The sequence below is a fragment of the Geospiza fortis genome, unplaced genomic scaffold, assembly GCF_000277835.1.
Source record: "Geospiza fortis unplaced genomic scaffold, GeoFor_1.0 scaffold491, whole genome shotgun sequence".
NCBI lineage: Eukaryota > Metazoa > Chordata > Aves > Passeriformes > Thraupidae > Geospiza > Geospiza fortis.
In genome coordinates, this window is record NW_005054390.1 from 670,495 (window position 1) to 684,696 (window position 14,202).

General features: G+C 37.2%; 1 protein-coding gene across 1 annotated transcript; it reads left to right on the forward strand.

Annotated features, from left to right (window-relative positions):
- Positions 1-668: 668 nt before the first annotated feature.
- On the forward strand, positions 669-10,956 carry LOC102040903 (programmed cell death 1 ligand 1). The gene is made up of 9 exons (XM_014308884.2): positions 669-849; positions 1,825-1,871; positions 3,913-3,981; positions 4,666-5,016; positions 5,477-5,758; positions 6,962-7,072; positions 8,665-8,715; positions 9,684-9,749; positions 10,734-10,956. Exons 3-9 carry the CDS (start codon positions 3,927-3,929, stop codon positions 10,754-10,756), a joined length of 939 nt encoding a protein of 312 aa, XP_014164359.2. The 5' UTR covers positions 669-849; positions 1,825-1,871; positions 3,913-3,926; the 3' UTR covers positions 10,757-10,956.
- Positions 10,957-14,202: the final 3,246 nt, after the last annotated feature.

The following is a 14,202-nucleotide window of genomic DNA, read 5'->3' on the forward strand; positions in this document are numbered from 1 at the left end:
GAGATAGGTGTCTGGGAAGTTCGTTGCAGAGCAAGTGAAAAAACCCCAAAACTCAAACTCCGCCACAGCAGTATAGAACTGTGCTTGTGTGCATGTAGATGTGTATGCGTGTGTGTGTATATATATATATAGGAGTATATGTGTATAAACAACAAAATTAATAAGAACAAAAAGAAACTCAACAAAACAAAACGCCACCTGTCCTGGTCTTTTATTTGCTGCTAAAAATTTACATGAAAAATGCAATCCTGTGACCTCAAGCAGTGAAAAAGCAGAAACTAATTTCCTGAATTTCCTGACATTGAAAGGTCAGTACATTGAAAGGTGGCTTCTGTGATCTCACGGTATTTTATAGATGTGTTTCAGTTTCTTTCTGTTGCACTTTTTTTTTTCTTTACTGAGACAATATAATTTAGCCTATTTTTAAGAGCAGCAAAAAAAACAGTGGAAATTAACATTTATCGGTCTCACCTACTGCGAATATCCACCCCCTCAATCTCCTAAGGTAGTTTCAGGTTGTTACAACCTAAATGTTACATTCAGCTATTTTATATACCACGGTTTCCACATTCATCTCACACATCAAGTAAAAACATCAACCTTTTCAGTTTTGTATATTACGTGGTTTTTCTTCCATGACAGATACTGTGAGCAGGCTGTCAAGTGGAAAGAAGAAAACAGTGTAACTTTTTAGAGCGTTCATTTTACAGTACTTTAACTCTGAGAATTTCAAGCTTTTTCTGATGTATGTGAAGGCAACTTAAGAGAATGAATTTATACTGAAACATATGTTTAGAGTTGTATTTTGTGCTGTTGACTCGGTTCTCCCTCTACAGTCTACAAGTTATTGTGAGTTCATTCTTTTGCTTCTAGTGCTTGAGGGGGGAGGGAGGTTCTGTATTCTTAAAGGACTTCTAGAATCGAGAAAATGAAAAAGACAGTACTCTCTATTTTTTGCTAAAATAGTACATAGGATTAAGAACTCTTTTTTCACTACACAGTAGCAAGGCAAGTGGCCTTCACTGTGTCCAAATCTTGGGAAAAGAATATCTGTCTTTACAAAAGGAGGGTAGGAAATGCTTTTCCTGTTATTCTTACATTGTTTCTATTCCTATGACCTTTATGGACATGAGAAAATTGTGTAGAAAGTTCTAGCTGTTGTTAGCAGCTTTTTGGCATGGCTTGAGATTAATAATCTAGGGACCCTGAGTTTGAGTAGATGGATGACCACCTCCAGTTGGTGTTCCAAGGACTGATGCTCACACATAGCTTTGATTAGATTGTGTGTTTCTTAAAATGCCAATGGCATTTTATGTTCAAATTTTTGCAGCATTTGTGTGTTTGGTTACAGTGAACCACTGTTAGCAATACAGAATTTTCCCTGCTGGGGAAGTTTCCAATAATGGGGAAGTTTCCTAAAGAAGTAGGTGTACTTACATCAACATTTAAGTTGTCACATGAAGTCTTTTGACAAATAGTTCTGTTTTTCCCTGTCTTTTTCATTTGATTCTGCTGCAGAAACGTGCAGCAGCAGTACTGAGGAGCAACTTGTACAGTTTAGAATATACTTTGCTTTTAAAAAACTATTTGCTACAGATGTTGGAAGCTGGCAGGAGGACAGAAAGGGCATTGTGGTATGTACTGTAAGAAAAATAGCAAGCTTTAGTAAAGGACTTTGATTGATGTCAAGGTCTCAAACTGATCCAGAGGATTGTTCTGCTCAGGGTAAAACAGGAGAAGGTTCTATAATGGTTATTGCAGTGGTTTTCTTTTTGCATGTGCACCTGAATTTGACATGGACCTACATTTTTTTCCCTCTGAAAGTGAAAAATTGAATACAGCAGCAAACTTTCTCAGTCTTGAGGAAATTTGTAAGTAATAGTCATACTTCTTTTGTGTATTGTAAAGCTTGTTTTCCTCTACTGTGGGAGAAAGCATGCTAATAAGTGTTAGCAATTGCAGGTCATAAACATGGGTCTTGGGACTATAAAAGCTAACTTGTTGTCTTGTCTTCCAGGAGTTAATCAGAGCACCCCTCCTGGAGATCATGCCAATACTCAGTTTTCCTGTCAAAAAGGTGGATGGGGGTTGCAGGCAGGAGTATGGGTATCTTTCAGTATCCTGACTGTAGAGCACATACTGTTTGTTCCAAGCAGTGTACTAGTTCAAGCAGTCTGCTTTGTTACGAGCGGTCTACAGCCTCTACTTTAAAATAAAAAAAAAATGGAAAGTATTTCGAGTCTGAGTGTGCTGCAACTCTGGTCATTCTGATAGGGGGAGTGCACAATACCCAGTCAGTCTCAGTGGTAGGCTTGTCTCCAGAATAAGGGTGATTATGGTACATTTGTGTGATGGGTATACCTCTGTCTTGTTTGAGAAGCTTTACGTTGGAGCTTAGTTGGTGGTCCGGAGTGCTTGTTACTCTAGCAGGGGAATCATGATGGAGGCATCCTGATGCATACATGTTCAGAGAAGCTCTTGGGGACCCACAGGATTGGGCTGCAATTTTCTAGTGCTTTCAAGGACATCACTTGTGGCTAAGGAGTAAGTCTGGTACCTAACCACTTTTTGAAGCCTAGGATTTATCAATTAATCAGATCTTGCACCCTGACAGTCTTATTTGTATTTTTCCTGTGCCTGTTTTCAGACTATGCTTACATTGTTAGCAATGTAATGGCTTGCCTTCCTTTCTCAGCTCCATATGCATTGCTTGCTGCAAATCAGCTGTTGGGATAAGGCAGCAGCAGTCTAAGGAAAAGAAGTACTTTGAATCAAATTGTTAGAAGGAGTCTAGTTCCCTTAAGCCACAGCACTGTAAGGGCACATGTGTCTTATGAATTCAAGACAAAATTGTTTTTTCACTGTCATCTTGAAGTTGACAATCAGAGAAGGAAGGATGAAACATAAAAATTGTGAAGAATGGCAGTCAAGATAGAATTTCATCAGTTAGGAAGTGTCATGAGCGTTACAGTTGTCTAATTTCTTATACAGATTCTGAAACTACCACTAGAAAACAGCTAAAGGCAATCCTTCCTTATTTTGTGGATCCAAAATTAGAACTTTATTTAGAAAAAAAAGTTACCATTTTCTGTATTTATTACTGAAAATACAGACTTACAAAAAGCAGTGGGTGTGTGAAGATTAAATGTATGAGTTGATATTAATAAGCATTTTAAAATGTTAAAATGTTGTGTAGGACTGTAAAGCCTATGTCAGTAAAGAGGGGAAAAACTTCTGACAGAAAAGTGAAATGACTTTTGTATTCAGATGTAAAGCAGCAGAAATTCAAGGCAATAGATTCTGCTTGTAGATTGACTGGCTTTGTCACTGTTTTACAAAGGCACTACTGTGTGAACAATTGATTCATAGTTGTTATTGCATAAATACATGTTATGAAATGAATACTGCGTGAATTGTTTTCACAATATATGTAACTTTGTGAGCCTTCTGGTATGTACTGTGGGACCAGGGTAAAAAAGCAGGGTGTATTCACAGTATGTTAAAATAAAATGAACAGGTGGGAAAGAACCAAGTTCTATTTCCTGCACTGACAGTATAGAAAATTCTTTCATTCTCCTAATGGGAGCAACATTCCCTGCTATAGTTAGGGGTACAACTGGGTATTTGTGAATACTTATTCACTTATCAACAGATAATGATAAAGGATTTATTTAGCCATCTGTCAAGAACAGATATTTAAAGCAAATAAAGCAATATGTTTTCCTGGACCCACCCATGCAGGAAGATTTCTGCCTGATTATCTAGTGGGTGCAGTTTCATCCTGTTTTTAAATAGGACAGGATTCAGTGTCTCCTGTCCAGTTCTTTGTGTGGATTGCTATGAAGTGTATTTGACAGTGCAACTCAGAAAATGAGTATTTATTTCTATTTGTCTGTTTTTTTATTGGTTTAGGTTCCATCTGCATCATGGGAAGGCCTTTGTTTTTGTATGTATTTTTATTCTACTGGCATTTCCTAAATGGTAAGAAGCCGTAAAAAGCAGTAGAACTATTTTAGTGTGTTTTCTTTCCATGTATAAGCGCAGAAATGTTAATTTCTCTAGTTTTCCTCCAGCTGCTAGCATTCGAGGTTTTTCCCTTAATGTTTTAAGTGAAAAGGTCTAAGCATAGCTTTACATTAAACTAGAGGCATGTATTTTGGTATGGGGCCAGGTTAAAATCCCTGTCAGTGTTCCAGCAGAGGCACCATTTCAAACAAGGTACCATTAGCATTACACCAAAGGTTTTCTAGGCTCTATCAAACCTGGGAAATGTTGTGTATTCTTTAACATTGTGGGTAAAAAACAATTGGCATTTATATAAACAGAACATTCCCATTACTAACACTTGCCTGTTACCACGGCAGTGTTTTCTCAAAGCAACACCTGGGGGCTGTGCATATACAGTTCGCTGTTTTTAGTACAGCATCACACTTTGTGTGTGGACAAAGCAGGTGTCTGCAGATATGAGTGCCCATTGTGTGTGTATACAGCAGAGGTCTTGTGTTTTATCACACACTTGGACAACTACATACCAAAATGTTTAACTTTTCAGAACAGAGCGGATATTTTGGTCCTTAAAATTTCCTATGGATATGGTAAGACATGACTTTAAAGATTAGGTGTATTATTTAAAAACTAAGATTTCTTCCAAATTTTGTTTTTCAGCTTTATTCACAGTTGAAGCTCCTCAGTCACTCTGCATTGTGGAACGTGGGAACAATGTGACCATGGAATGCACATTTCCAGTGAATGGGAAATTAGAGTTTAGAGATTTAAGTGTCAGCTGGGATAAGAAAGATGAGTCGAAGCAGGTTTATGTGCTTCGCAAAGGAGAGGAAGACCTCAAAAATCAGCACATTGACTTTAGGGGAAGAATAAAATTGTTGAAAGAGAATCTGAACTTGGGACAGTCTCTCCTTCAGATCACTGATGTGAAGCTCAGAGATGCAGGGGTTTACCGCTGTGTTGTTGTCTATGGGGGAGCTGACTACAAGACAATCCACCTGAAAGTTAAGGGTGCGTGTGCTACTACCAGAGGTTCAATACTCTGATACTCTTAAAAGATTTCAGAGGAGACCCTGAAGTAAGATGTATCTGGATTAGCAGTTAAATAAACCTCATTGGAGACAAGAGCTGTCCAATGGTGCTTGCACAGCTGTGTAACTTGGCACTTCTGCTTAGGTTGAATCCATGTTCTGTCCTTTAAATCTGCCATGACATGTAAGGAATCAGGTTGCAAAATCATATGTAGAGTACAAAGACCATAAAGCCTAGTGAGCTTTCTAAACCACATCAAAATTGTAATAAACCCTGTACCTCCAGTTACAGACTCAATAGTGTTACTTACCTTTCCTGTCAAAATCCAAGCTGAAACTTGACCCTGGGGGCTGAGGAAAAAGAAAAGGTATCTTTCATTTAATACAGGCTGTTCTTCTAGCTTCCTATTGGTAATGATTTTTTATTTCCGATTGTTTAGCTCCTTACAGAATTATAAACCAAGGAGTGGTGAGCACAGGACACAATGAATGGAAGTTGACGTGTCAGTCAGAAGGATACCCAGAAGCTGAAGTGATATGGCAAAATAGAAACTACGAAGATTTGACTTATAAGGCAAACACAAAATTTGAAACTGCCAGTGACCAGTTGTACCGTATGACAAGTACCCTCACAATCAAAAGTGGAATTGATGAGATTTTTTACTGTATATTCTGGAATAAAGAGCTGCAAGAAAATACAACTGCCATTTTACGCATAGCAGGTAACACTTCTAAATTTCATTTATGGTAATACACTTCAAGGGGCTAATGTAATTTTGTCCCAGTCAAATCAGCTGGCATTTGTTTCTCTTTCCAAATTTTGAAGAGGCTAGAAAGAAATACCTGTGTCATTAAGTTTTGTTATTAATGTATACTTTCACCATATAACATGTCCATCACGCATGTACGGTCAGAATTTAAAGACAGGAATTTTGTGTGGCCTGCAGGTATCTGGAAATTGAGTCTGAATGTTTTAAAAGGTCCATTATTTGGAAGACACGTAACTCAGCATCTGGAAATTAAATCCTTCCATCTTCCAAGATTATTCTAGTTTGTTGATGATTACTGTCACATAAACTTGAACAATATGGTCTTTTCCTGCCACTACAGCCTTTGCTTTGAGGATATTTCAATTTAAGTACTTGTATACAGATTTTTTTTCCCTCATAAAGTCAGAATTGAAGGAAAACTCCTAAATGGACAAGACCAATATAATTCCTAATTAAACATTTTAACTGGGCAGCTCCTCTTCTGCATTTGCTTTTGATTATTCTTTTCTGCATTGTAGCCTGATATATTTTCAACCAGACTGGAGACCTGATCCAACTCAAAAACAGTATTTCTCTTTGTCAGACTGTTACTTAGTGAGGTTATTTCCCTGATTCAATTCACCATCTAGTTTTAAAAACACCTGTGCAGTCACACTTTTTTGGACATGACCAGGGTTTGAAACAGCCATGTTTAGAGTGAGAAAACCAAGTAATTCTTTCAATGGGCAAGTCTGATTTTAACAAGCAAAATATGTGGGATTCAAGGAGACCGCTTACCCTTTCCATTTAGAGCAGTCATTACCAGATGAAAGGAACTGTGTCCTCTTTCTCAATGACCTTTTTCTGGTAATCCTGATGGGAAACTAAGCCAGATGTAACACTTTGACAAGCAGAATTCTGATGGGATCAAAAGCACTATCACATGGAATGCAGAGAACAAAGGAAAATATTAATATGTTCTATCTTCTCCTCGCCTTATGTGGAAAAAAGTGCTATGTGCACTTCTGTTATTAACACCTGACCTTAGACACAATCTATAAAGTTTTTATTATGTCTTAATTGCTCATAGCAAAAATAATACAATGAAAATGAAAGGCAAAGAGAGGATCCTATGCAATTATGCAATGTCTTATCCTCCACCTGTTTTTCTTGAAGATTCAACTGATGGCATTCTCCAGACTGAGAGCAGACGCTTTGTTGGAGCAACTCTCATTGCAACTGCTTTTGTTGGATCAGTGCTTCTGTTTCTGCTCTGCATAAGAAAAGGTATGCAAATTATTTATTTTAGAGTGTCTCAGTTATTATCAATCTGCTCTGTTAAGTCATCCTCGCTGAGTGGAATGAGACAGGTTTTTACCATATCATTTAATTCTCTTTCTTTGCTGGACTTGAGTAGATACTAGAAAGTTGCCAGAGGGAAACAGGTTATCAACCCCTCACAAACCCCACTTAGCCATGCATGTCTGTTAATCTTTCTTATAGGTAAAGATGTAAACACTAAGATTAGTGTCTAACTTATTGCATCATCAAAGCACTTACTTTTTACCTACTGGAAATTGAAGGTTCCTGTTCTGTGTCCTCCCTTTTGACTGGGGACCAGAATGCTGGTGGTAGACAGGATACTGGAGGATTTTTAGTGGTTCTTATTCTGCATTCTCTGAAATAGAGAATTTCACTGAACTGTGAGAGCACCTGTTTTTTTAAGTGAATATTTCATTGATTTCCTTACTAAGTTTTGAGCTTTCTCAGTTCACTTCCTGAATTAATATTGGATATTTTCAGCATCACAGTATGTACAAAAGCTAAAGCATTTGGCAATAATTTGTTTTCACTTGCTAGCTAACAAAATAAAAACTTGAAGAAATAATTTGTAAGTTGTCTGAGTATGAAAAGACTATAGCTAGCAGCCAAAATAAAGGAAAAAAAAGTTTTAAACTTGTAACTTAAGCTGAAAGAAGTACTGTTAATTTCTTTTTCTTTCATAGGTTGGGTGGGGGAGGGGGGTGGCTATGGAAAAGTCCTGAGAGAAGTATTCATAAGCTTAACAGGCTTGCAGGTAATTCTAACAGGCTGCAAGAGGACTGCAGATAATCCTGCAAGTATAAGAATATACTTGTCCTAAGGACATAATAGGAATAGGAGGAGAACATGAAAGTGGAAGAAGGGACAGCAAAATTCTTGACTGCTCAAAAGAATCCCACTGGGGATTTCATTGAAGGTCAGAAATTTCCTAGGTTGCCTGAGTAATATTTATTGTTTGTGTATGTGATAATGCACATCACATTAGCTTTCATATCTATCTATCATACACACATACACATGTGAGTGTGTGTGTGTTTGATAAACTACAAGTTGATTCAAAAGCTAAGCTATAAGTTTACACTATAAGAGACACTATAAAACTTAAAAATAAGTTTTTATCTTGAATCCTAAGCTGTCCTGGGTTACTGGACAAGTGATTGTTTCAGAACAGAATCTTCCCAGAATGTGAGCATTTTTCCCCTCAAAAAGCACTGAGAAGATGATTCCCTTTCTGTTCCCTGTTTTCTGATACGTTCAAATTCTGGGTGAAAAGATGCAATGGGAAACCATTTGAACAAGTATTTTCCAGTGATGTTAGTGCATAGTATCAATGGAGTTCCAGCTTAGAAACAAGAAAAGGAAGTTGGGAAGGAAACCAACAGATTGGGAGTACTGAAGAATTTATTTTAAAGTTCTGGAAGAACTTTAGTGTTTTGAGAACAAATAATTACACTATGTAATGTGTGCCCCTCCCACCAATGTGTTTAAGCTCCTCATTAGATCTAAGGCAAGTATTTTGGGTTGTTTTTAAATTTTTTTGTTTTGTTTTGTTTCAGCTAGAGCAAATAAGGGCAACAGAACACCTGTGGCGAGTCCATCAATAGCAAGTATGTACCTACAAAGTTAATCCAGCAGAGTGTGAATCTTGTGGAAATAATTGCTTGAGAATTAACTTTGTAATGGTGACAACCAAATGGAGATTTAAATTCCATTTTATATTGCTTTCTACATTTCATTTACATGACAACTATAAATTACAATTGAAGAATGGCTTTTCATGACTGTGTCATCCTTTTGAAAGGAATGAAAAGCGTTCAAGTAGGCTTTTCTACTTGCAGAAAAGTTGTTCTTCCAGGATCTGATGCACTCCTGATATGCACAAGAAAAGGACAGAGCAGTATACTCTGTTTTGGGAAGTCTGCAATAGGACGGGACAGGCTCCCTGGAACATAATAGCTCAGAATGGCATCACATCCTGATGTGCAGAGTTTTTGCTGCAATTTGAACTGTGTTGGCACATTCCTCTGTTTTTTCCAGTATCATAGCATGCGTTTGAGGGTCTTTGTCACAACATTCATGACAGAGATTTGGTCCCATTGAGAGAAACTCAGGGAAGCTTACTTTCTGTGTTGTGATATTGATGCTATTTACTGTGTGCAAACCTCTGTGGAAGGCCAGTACCACCATGACAGGTGCAACTGAAGGAAATGAAGAAAAGCGACTTAATATTTACAGCAGGAGAGAAGAAATTAAAATCCTTTTGCTGCCTGTCAAAATGGTTACTGGCTGACTTACTTTTAATTTGTGGCATGGGTATTTGGAGACCACTACCAATTAAATTGCTGTGTGAAAATTGGTTCATGCTGGCCATTGGCATTTTTCTGAAGAAAAACTCTCTTGAGAGTACTTGCCCAAACAGAAACAGCATTTGGTGCTAATCTCATCCTTTGCTCTGCATTCAAGTCACTCTATATCCTGAGTGGCCTGAGCTGGCAGATTCTAACCCAGATCTATCACTATAGGAAAAGTTTAAGCTATGCTCACTGCTGCGTGTATATATGTCCTTTGCTTACAGAACTTGCAAAAGATAACGATACACACAACTGCAGAGATGCTTCTTTTGAAGACAGAGAGCTGAAATGTAAGTATAAATGATGAAGGAAAGATTAGTAGCAAATTTTACACAGCATAAACCATCCTGGTCACTGGAGCATTGTTTCAAGACTGGTTTATTTAGCCTCTTGTTTCAACAGACAGAGCCTTCAAGAGATAATACAGCCTCCCATTCTGTATGTTACAAACTCACCATCATAATTCATTGTGTACTATTTGTTACATCAGATAATGATACTGGTTTTTAAAATAGAAAGACATACAAAGGAAAATGTGATGTGGAGACCCAAACCAGTCGGTTTTTCCAGCTTGCACTTTTGCTATAGAAAGAGCTGTTCATGCATATCTGTAAGGGTGGTGACGGGCAATGAGAGAGGGGACAGGAACCTGTCACAGCTACTTGAGCAGGTCTCAAGCTGTGCAATTCTGTCTCAACAAAGCAAGAACATATATGAATCAAATATCTCAAATTTGTGAAACATCCTATGGTGTGGATCAGGAGAGTGAAATTATTGAGGTTTTTCTTTCACTTTCTTACTGACTTCCAAAGCACTTGCATTAATTGCATCCCAAATGCCTCCCTGCTACACTTTACTACAGTAAACTTATAGGTAAGCCTGCTGGTCCTGCAGGTGTTGATCTCCAAGCCAAAGAGTTAGGGTCTGGGGATATGCCACTGGAAATACTGACAGAGGGAGCACTAAATGTATTTGAAAGAATTTTAAAAGCTTTTGAAAGAAAGGGGGACCTAAGCAACAGCAGCTTCACTGTACTTGCTAAAGAGCACTTCCCATACTGTTGTATGTTTGAACTACCACTTTTATTTCCTCCCATGATCATATTTTCCTGTTCGATCTTTTATTTAACTTAATTTTAGATCTTTAAGTTTGACAATGAAAGAAACTTTTTGGTACCTTCAAACTCTAGGAAAGGGGTGCAAAACTATGAATTGTTCTGTGCCTTCATAATTTTGTAATTTGATAATTTTTTCATATAATTCTTCCTGTTACAGATATACAAATTGAGAAGACCTAGAGAGAACAGGGGAAGACTTTTTCCCTCTATTGTGAAGATATTGTCAGCTCAAATGTTCTGTGTTCTATGTATTGAAGGGGATATTATTTTTTTGTATTTATTGTGTGATGGCAATCTTCTATATTGTTGTAACACAGAAAAAATGTAATGAAGTTAAAAAAATTATTATAGCATAAAAAATTATTGAATGCGGGATTATGTATATGTGACTAGATATTGAGGTATTTATTTAAATATTAAAGTTTCTACCTTCTCAGATTTAGGCAAATGTGTCTTTCAAAGATTTCATTTACTTAAATGTATCTTTCAGGTAAAGCACTTTAGGTCTATGACCATCATGAATTTCATAGCTAGCTCTTGATAGGTCATCTTCTGAACCTTTTTTTCTTCCTTCTTCACCTGAGCTCTCAATTTCCTGCACATAACTGGTTTTCCATAGTTTAAAGAATCTTTTCAATACTTTGATCCTCATAAAAGGTGCAACAAGACAAATTGCCATATATACAGGGCACTTTCATTATTAAAATACCAGATGCTCTCAGCTAAGCCTGAAAAAGATGATTTAAAACTCTTGGTAACTATGGTTTGGAAATTAAATAATACTAAGCTTTTTGATATTTTCTTTGAAAAGCATTGTGGGCATTTAATTTCCTCATGATATTGCTGGCATTACTTGGTTACTGCTCACTGTCTTCTGATTTACAGTCTGGGGATAATACAATTCTTTGGACATTTAGGAAAACAGCCCTTGCTTTAGATTACCATTTTGTTTTCTTGGGAATGGAAAAAGGAATACCTACTTAATTCTAGAACATGAAATACCTGCACATGTGATTACATAGAAATGCTGAAGAAACCTGTTCCTGGATCCCATTTCACAAGTTATTGTTATGCTACATTTTGCTAAGTGCATAGCTTTTTGAGGGGGGAATCATACACAGTTGAAAAAAATTTATTACAATGGTATTCACAATTGTATTTTTTAAATAAAGCATGTTTTTCTTGTGGTTTTTCCTGCTTTCCTTAACCTGTCAGCAGGTAGTGTGAGCTCTATTTGCATATTTCTGAGAAAAAACAGTATCTAAGATTTAGGTGTAGGAGAGAGTCTACAGCCATGACCTTCCTCTAATGGCTCCCACAAAGAACAGATGGCAGAGAACTGGAATCTCATTGGATTCAGGTTTTATTTTTCATTTGAAAATAAATAATGTATTGTGCAGTCCCAAGAATGTGGACATGGTCCTCATTCCTGAATGCCAGGGCTTCACTGCTGGCAGTATTCAAAGTAGCTAATGCAAAGTTGTTTTTAATAATCTGAGAAAGCTGTCCTCTTCAGTAGAATGGAGAAATGTCTGTCAGAATCATAATGGGGTTGGTCAGCCACAGTTAATTAAAATAGTTACTACAGAGTCATTTCCCTGATTCATTGCAGACCTTGTGTATTCTGATACTGATTCTTCCCATTTGACTCTTTAAGGTTACTATGTGAACTTGAATATCTCCTCCTGCTTCCCAACATGCTTGTTGAATCTGGGTGTCATTGAAGGTGATAGCCAAATTTTAATTATCTACAGAGAGGTTTTTGAAGTATCAGGGCCATTTGTAGACAAAGTACTGACTCAGCACAAAAATGTAGCATCATATCACCACATAAATAATTCCCTTTCCAGACAAGATGACCTTTTCATTTTCTACTTTCTGTTTGAGACTGGGCAAGTTGTGTGCATTTTACAGTAAAAGTGAAGAAATCTCCTCTTGTTAGTTCTTATAAGCCTTTGCAAGGCAGTAGTTGCTTACTTTTATGGAACTGAAGTTAATGTCTTTATCAAACTCTACTGTACAGCAGGAACTGTTACATTTCTCTTTTCCCAGTAGGAGAAAGGGCAAGTTACTGTTGAAAGTGCTGTATATCAGATGAGTAAGATAATTAAATGAGGGAATAAAAATAGAAATTCTTTAGCTGAACCCTAACTTCTAAAATGACAGTGCTTGAATTCCTGAATGGTTGATGGGAAGCATAAAATTTTGCTACGTCTTTAGAAAAGCAGGACGTGTGGTGAATAACAGGTAAAGCAAAAAGCCCTGCCCTCACTAAATAAGCTCTCTTTTATACTTCTCTGAAATACAAAGCTGAACTTGTCTAATCTTATTTTAGAAATTAAGCTTTTAGTATAATTTAAGTTTTGTAGCTTCACTTTTATGAATACAGGTAGACAGACCCACCTATTTATCCTTCAATGCCATAAGTGGTTTCAGGTCAAGTATTTTCCGCTCATTACAGAGGGAGAATACACACCAAAGTGAAAATAGAACATTTAGTTCATGAGAACTAGGTAAGTGGAAATCCTTCCTATCCTAAGACAAAAAATGTAGTTAAGCACTATATGTGTAATAACATTTTTTCCTTCCATTAAAAACATTTGCATGATGCTTCAGTGTTTTCGGATATCTGTAAGACAAAATACAGCAGCAAGCAGAAGCAGACTTAGCTTCAGTAAGCTGCATTTTACTTCCTAGTAGCCAAGCATTATTAGATTTCCAAAAGTGCTCAGAAAAGCCTGGTTCATGTGCACAACCAAAACTGGCTTATTGCTATCTCAGTTCAGGACTCATTTATTTTACAAATGTAACTATAAACCAGTGTGGTGGCCTGCTTTGTGATGTGGCATTTAATTTTGTAGAATATGAAAGCTATTGACAAATACAATTCCAATAAAGATCTAATAATATGAGAAATAGAATCATTGCTGTTGACCTGTACAGCTTTTCATGGAGCAGAACTGCAGGACTTTTGACTGTGTCCCTTTTCCCCTTTGGTTAAAAAAATTCTAATGGTGCATCATTCAAGCTTCGGCTAGCCAGGAAAACAAAAAAGGTGTTAAGAGTGGAATTTCTGCTTTTGCAGACCTTAACAGTAGGACTTCTGTTTTTTCAGCATATTGTCCCAGATGTATTGTCTCTCTCTGTCTCTCTCTCCATATTTTTCTGGCTCTGCAAGTCTGTGATTGTCCAAGGCAAGTCAGATACTACTGGGTTCTTGTGGTGCCTAAGGCAAGTCACTGGTTCTTGGGCAATTTCACTGAGCTGTCTCCTTGTTCCAGTATGGGAACACATGAAGAAAACATACTGTAGGCAGGACTAGCTCAGAATGAGTAGAAGATGGTGATGGTGATTGTGAAGTAACTTTGGTGTTTCTATTCTGTCATCCAAATAATTGACTTCTGCCAAAGGAGTCATTGGATCTTTTCTGGGAAAAGGTGAGACTACTCATGAATTACTTTATGTGACAGGGCTACACATGATAAGCTTACTGAGGAAAAATAATGTAACAGTAGTTTTGTTGAACTAGTTTTCTCTGTACTAGGCAGCAGGAGACATAATTTCATAAATCAGTCTGGAACTGTGAGGCAGGCAATCATCTTCCCAAACCAGCTAGGATTTGCAGG

What these genes read in the sequence shown, in the direction of transcription:
- LOC102040903 (XM_014308884.2), top strand. Translation starts at nt 3,927, where the DNA reads ATGGGAAGGCCTTTGTTTTTGTATGTATTTTTATTCTACTGGCATTTC. An exon ending in TCTGCTCTGCATAAGAAAAG is followed by an intron (nt 7,073 to 8,664) that starts GTATGCAAATTA and finishes GTTTTGTTTCAG; the next exon opens with CTAGAGCAAATAAGGGCAAC. An exon ending in GGCGAGTCCATCAATAGCAA is followed by an intron (nt 8,716 to 9,683) that starts GTATGTACCTAC and finishes CTTTGCTTACAG; the next exon opens with AACTTGCAAAAGATAACGAT.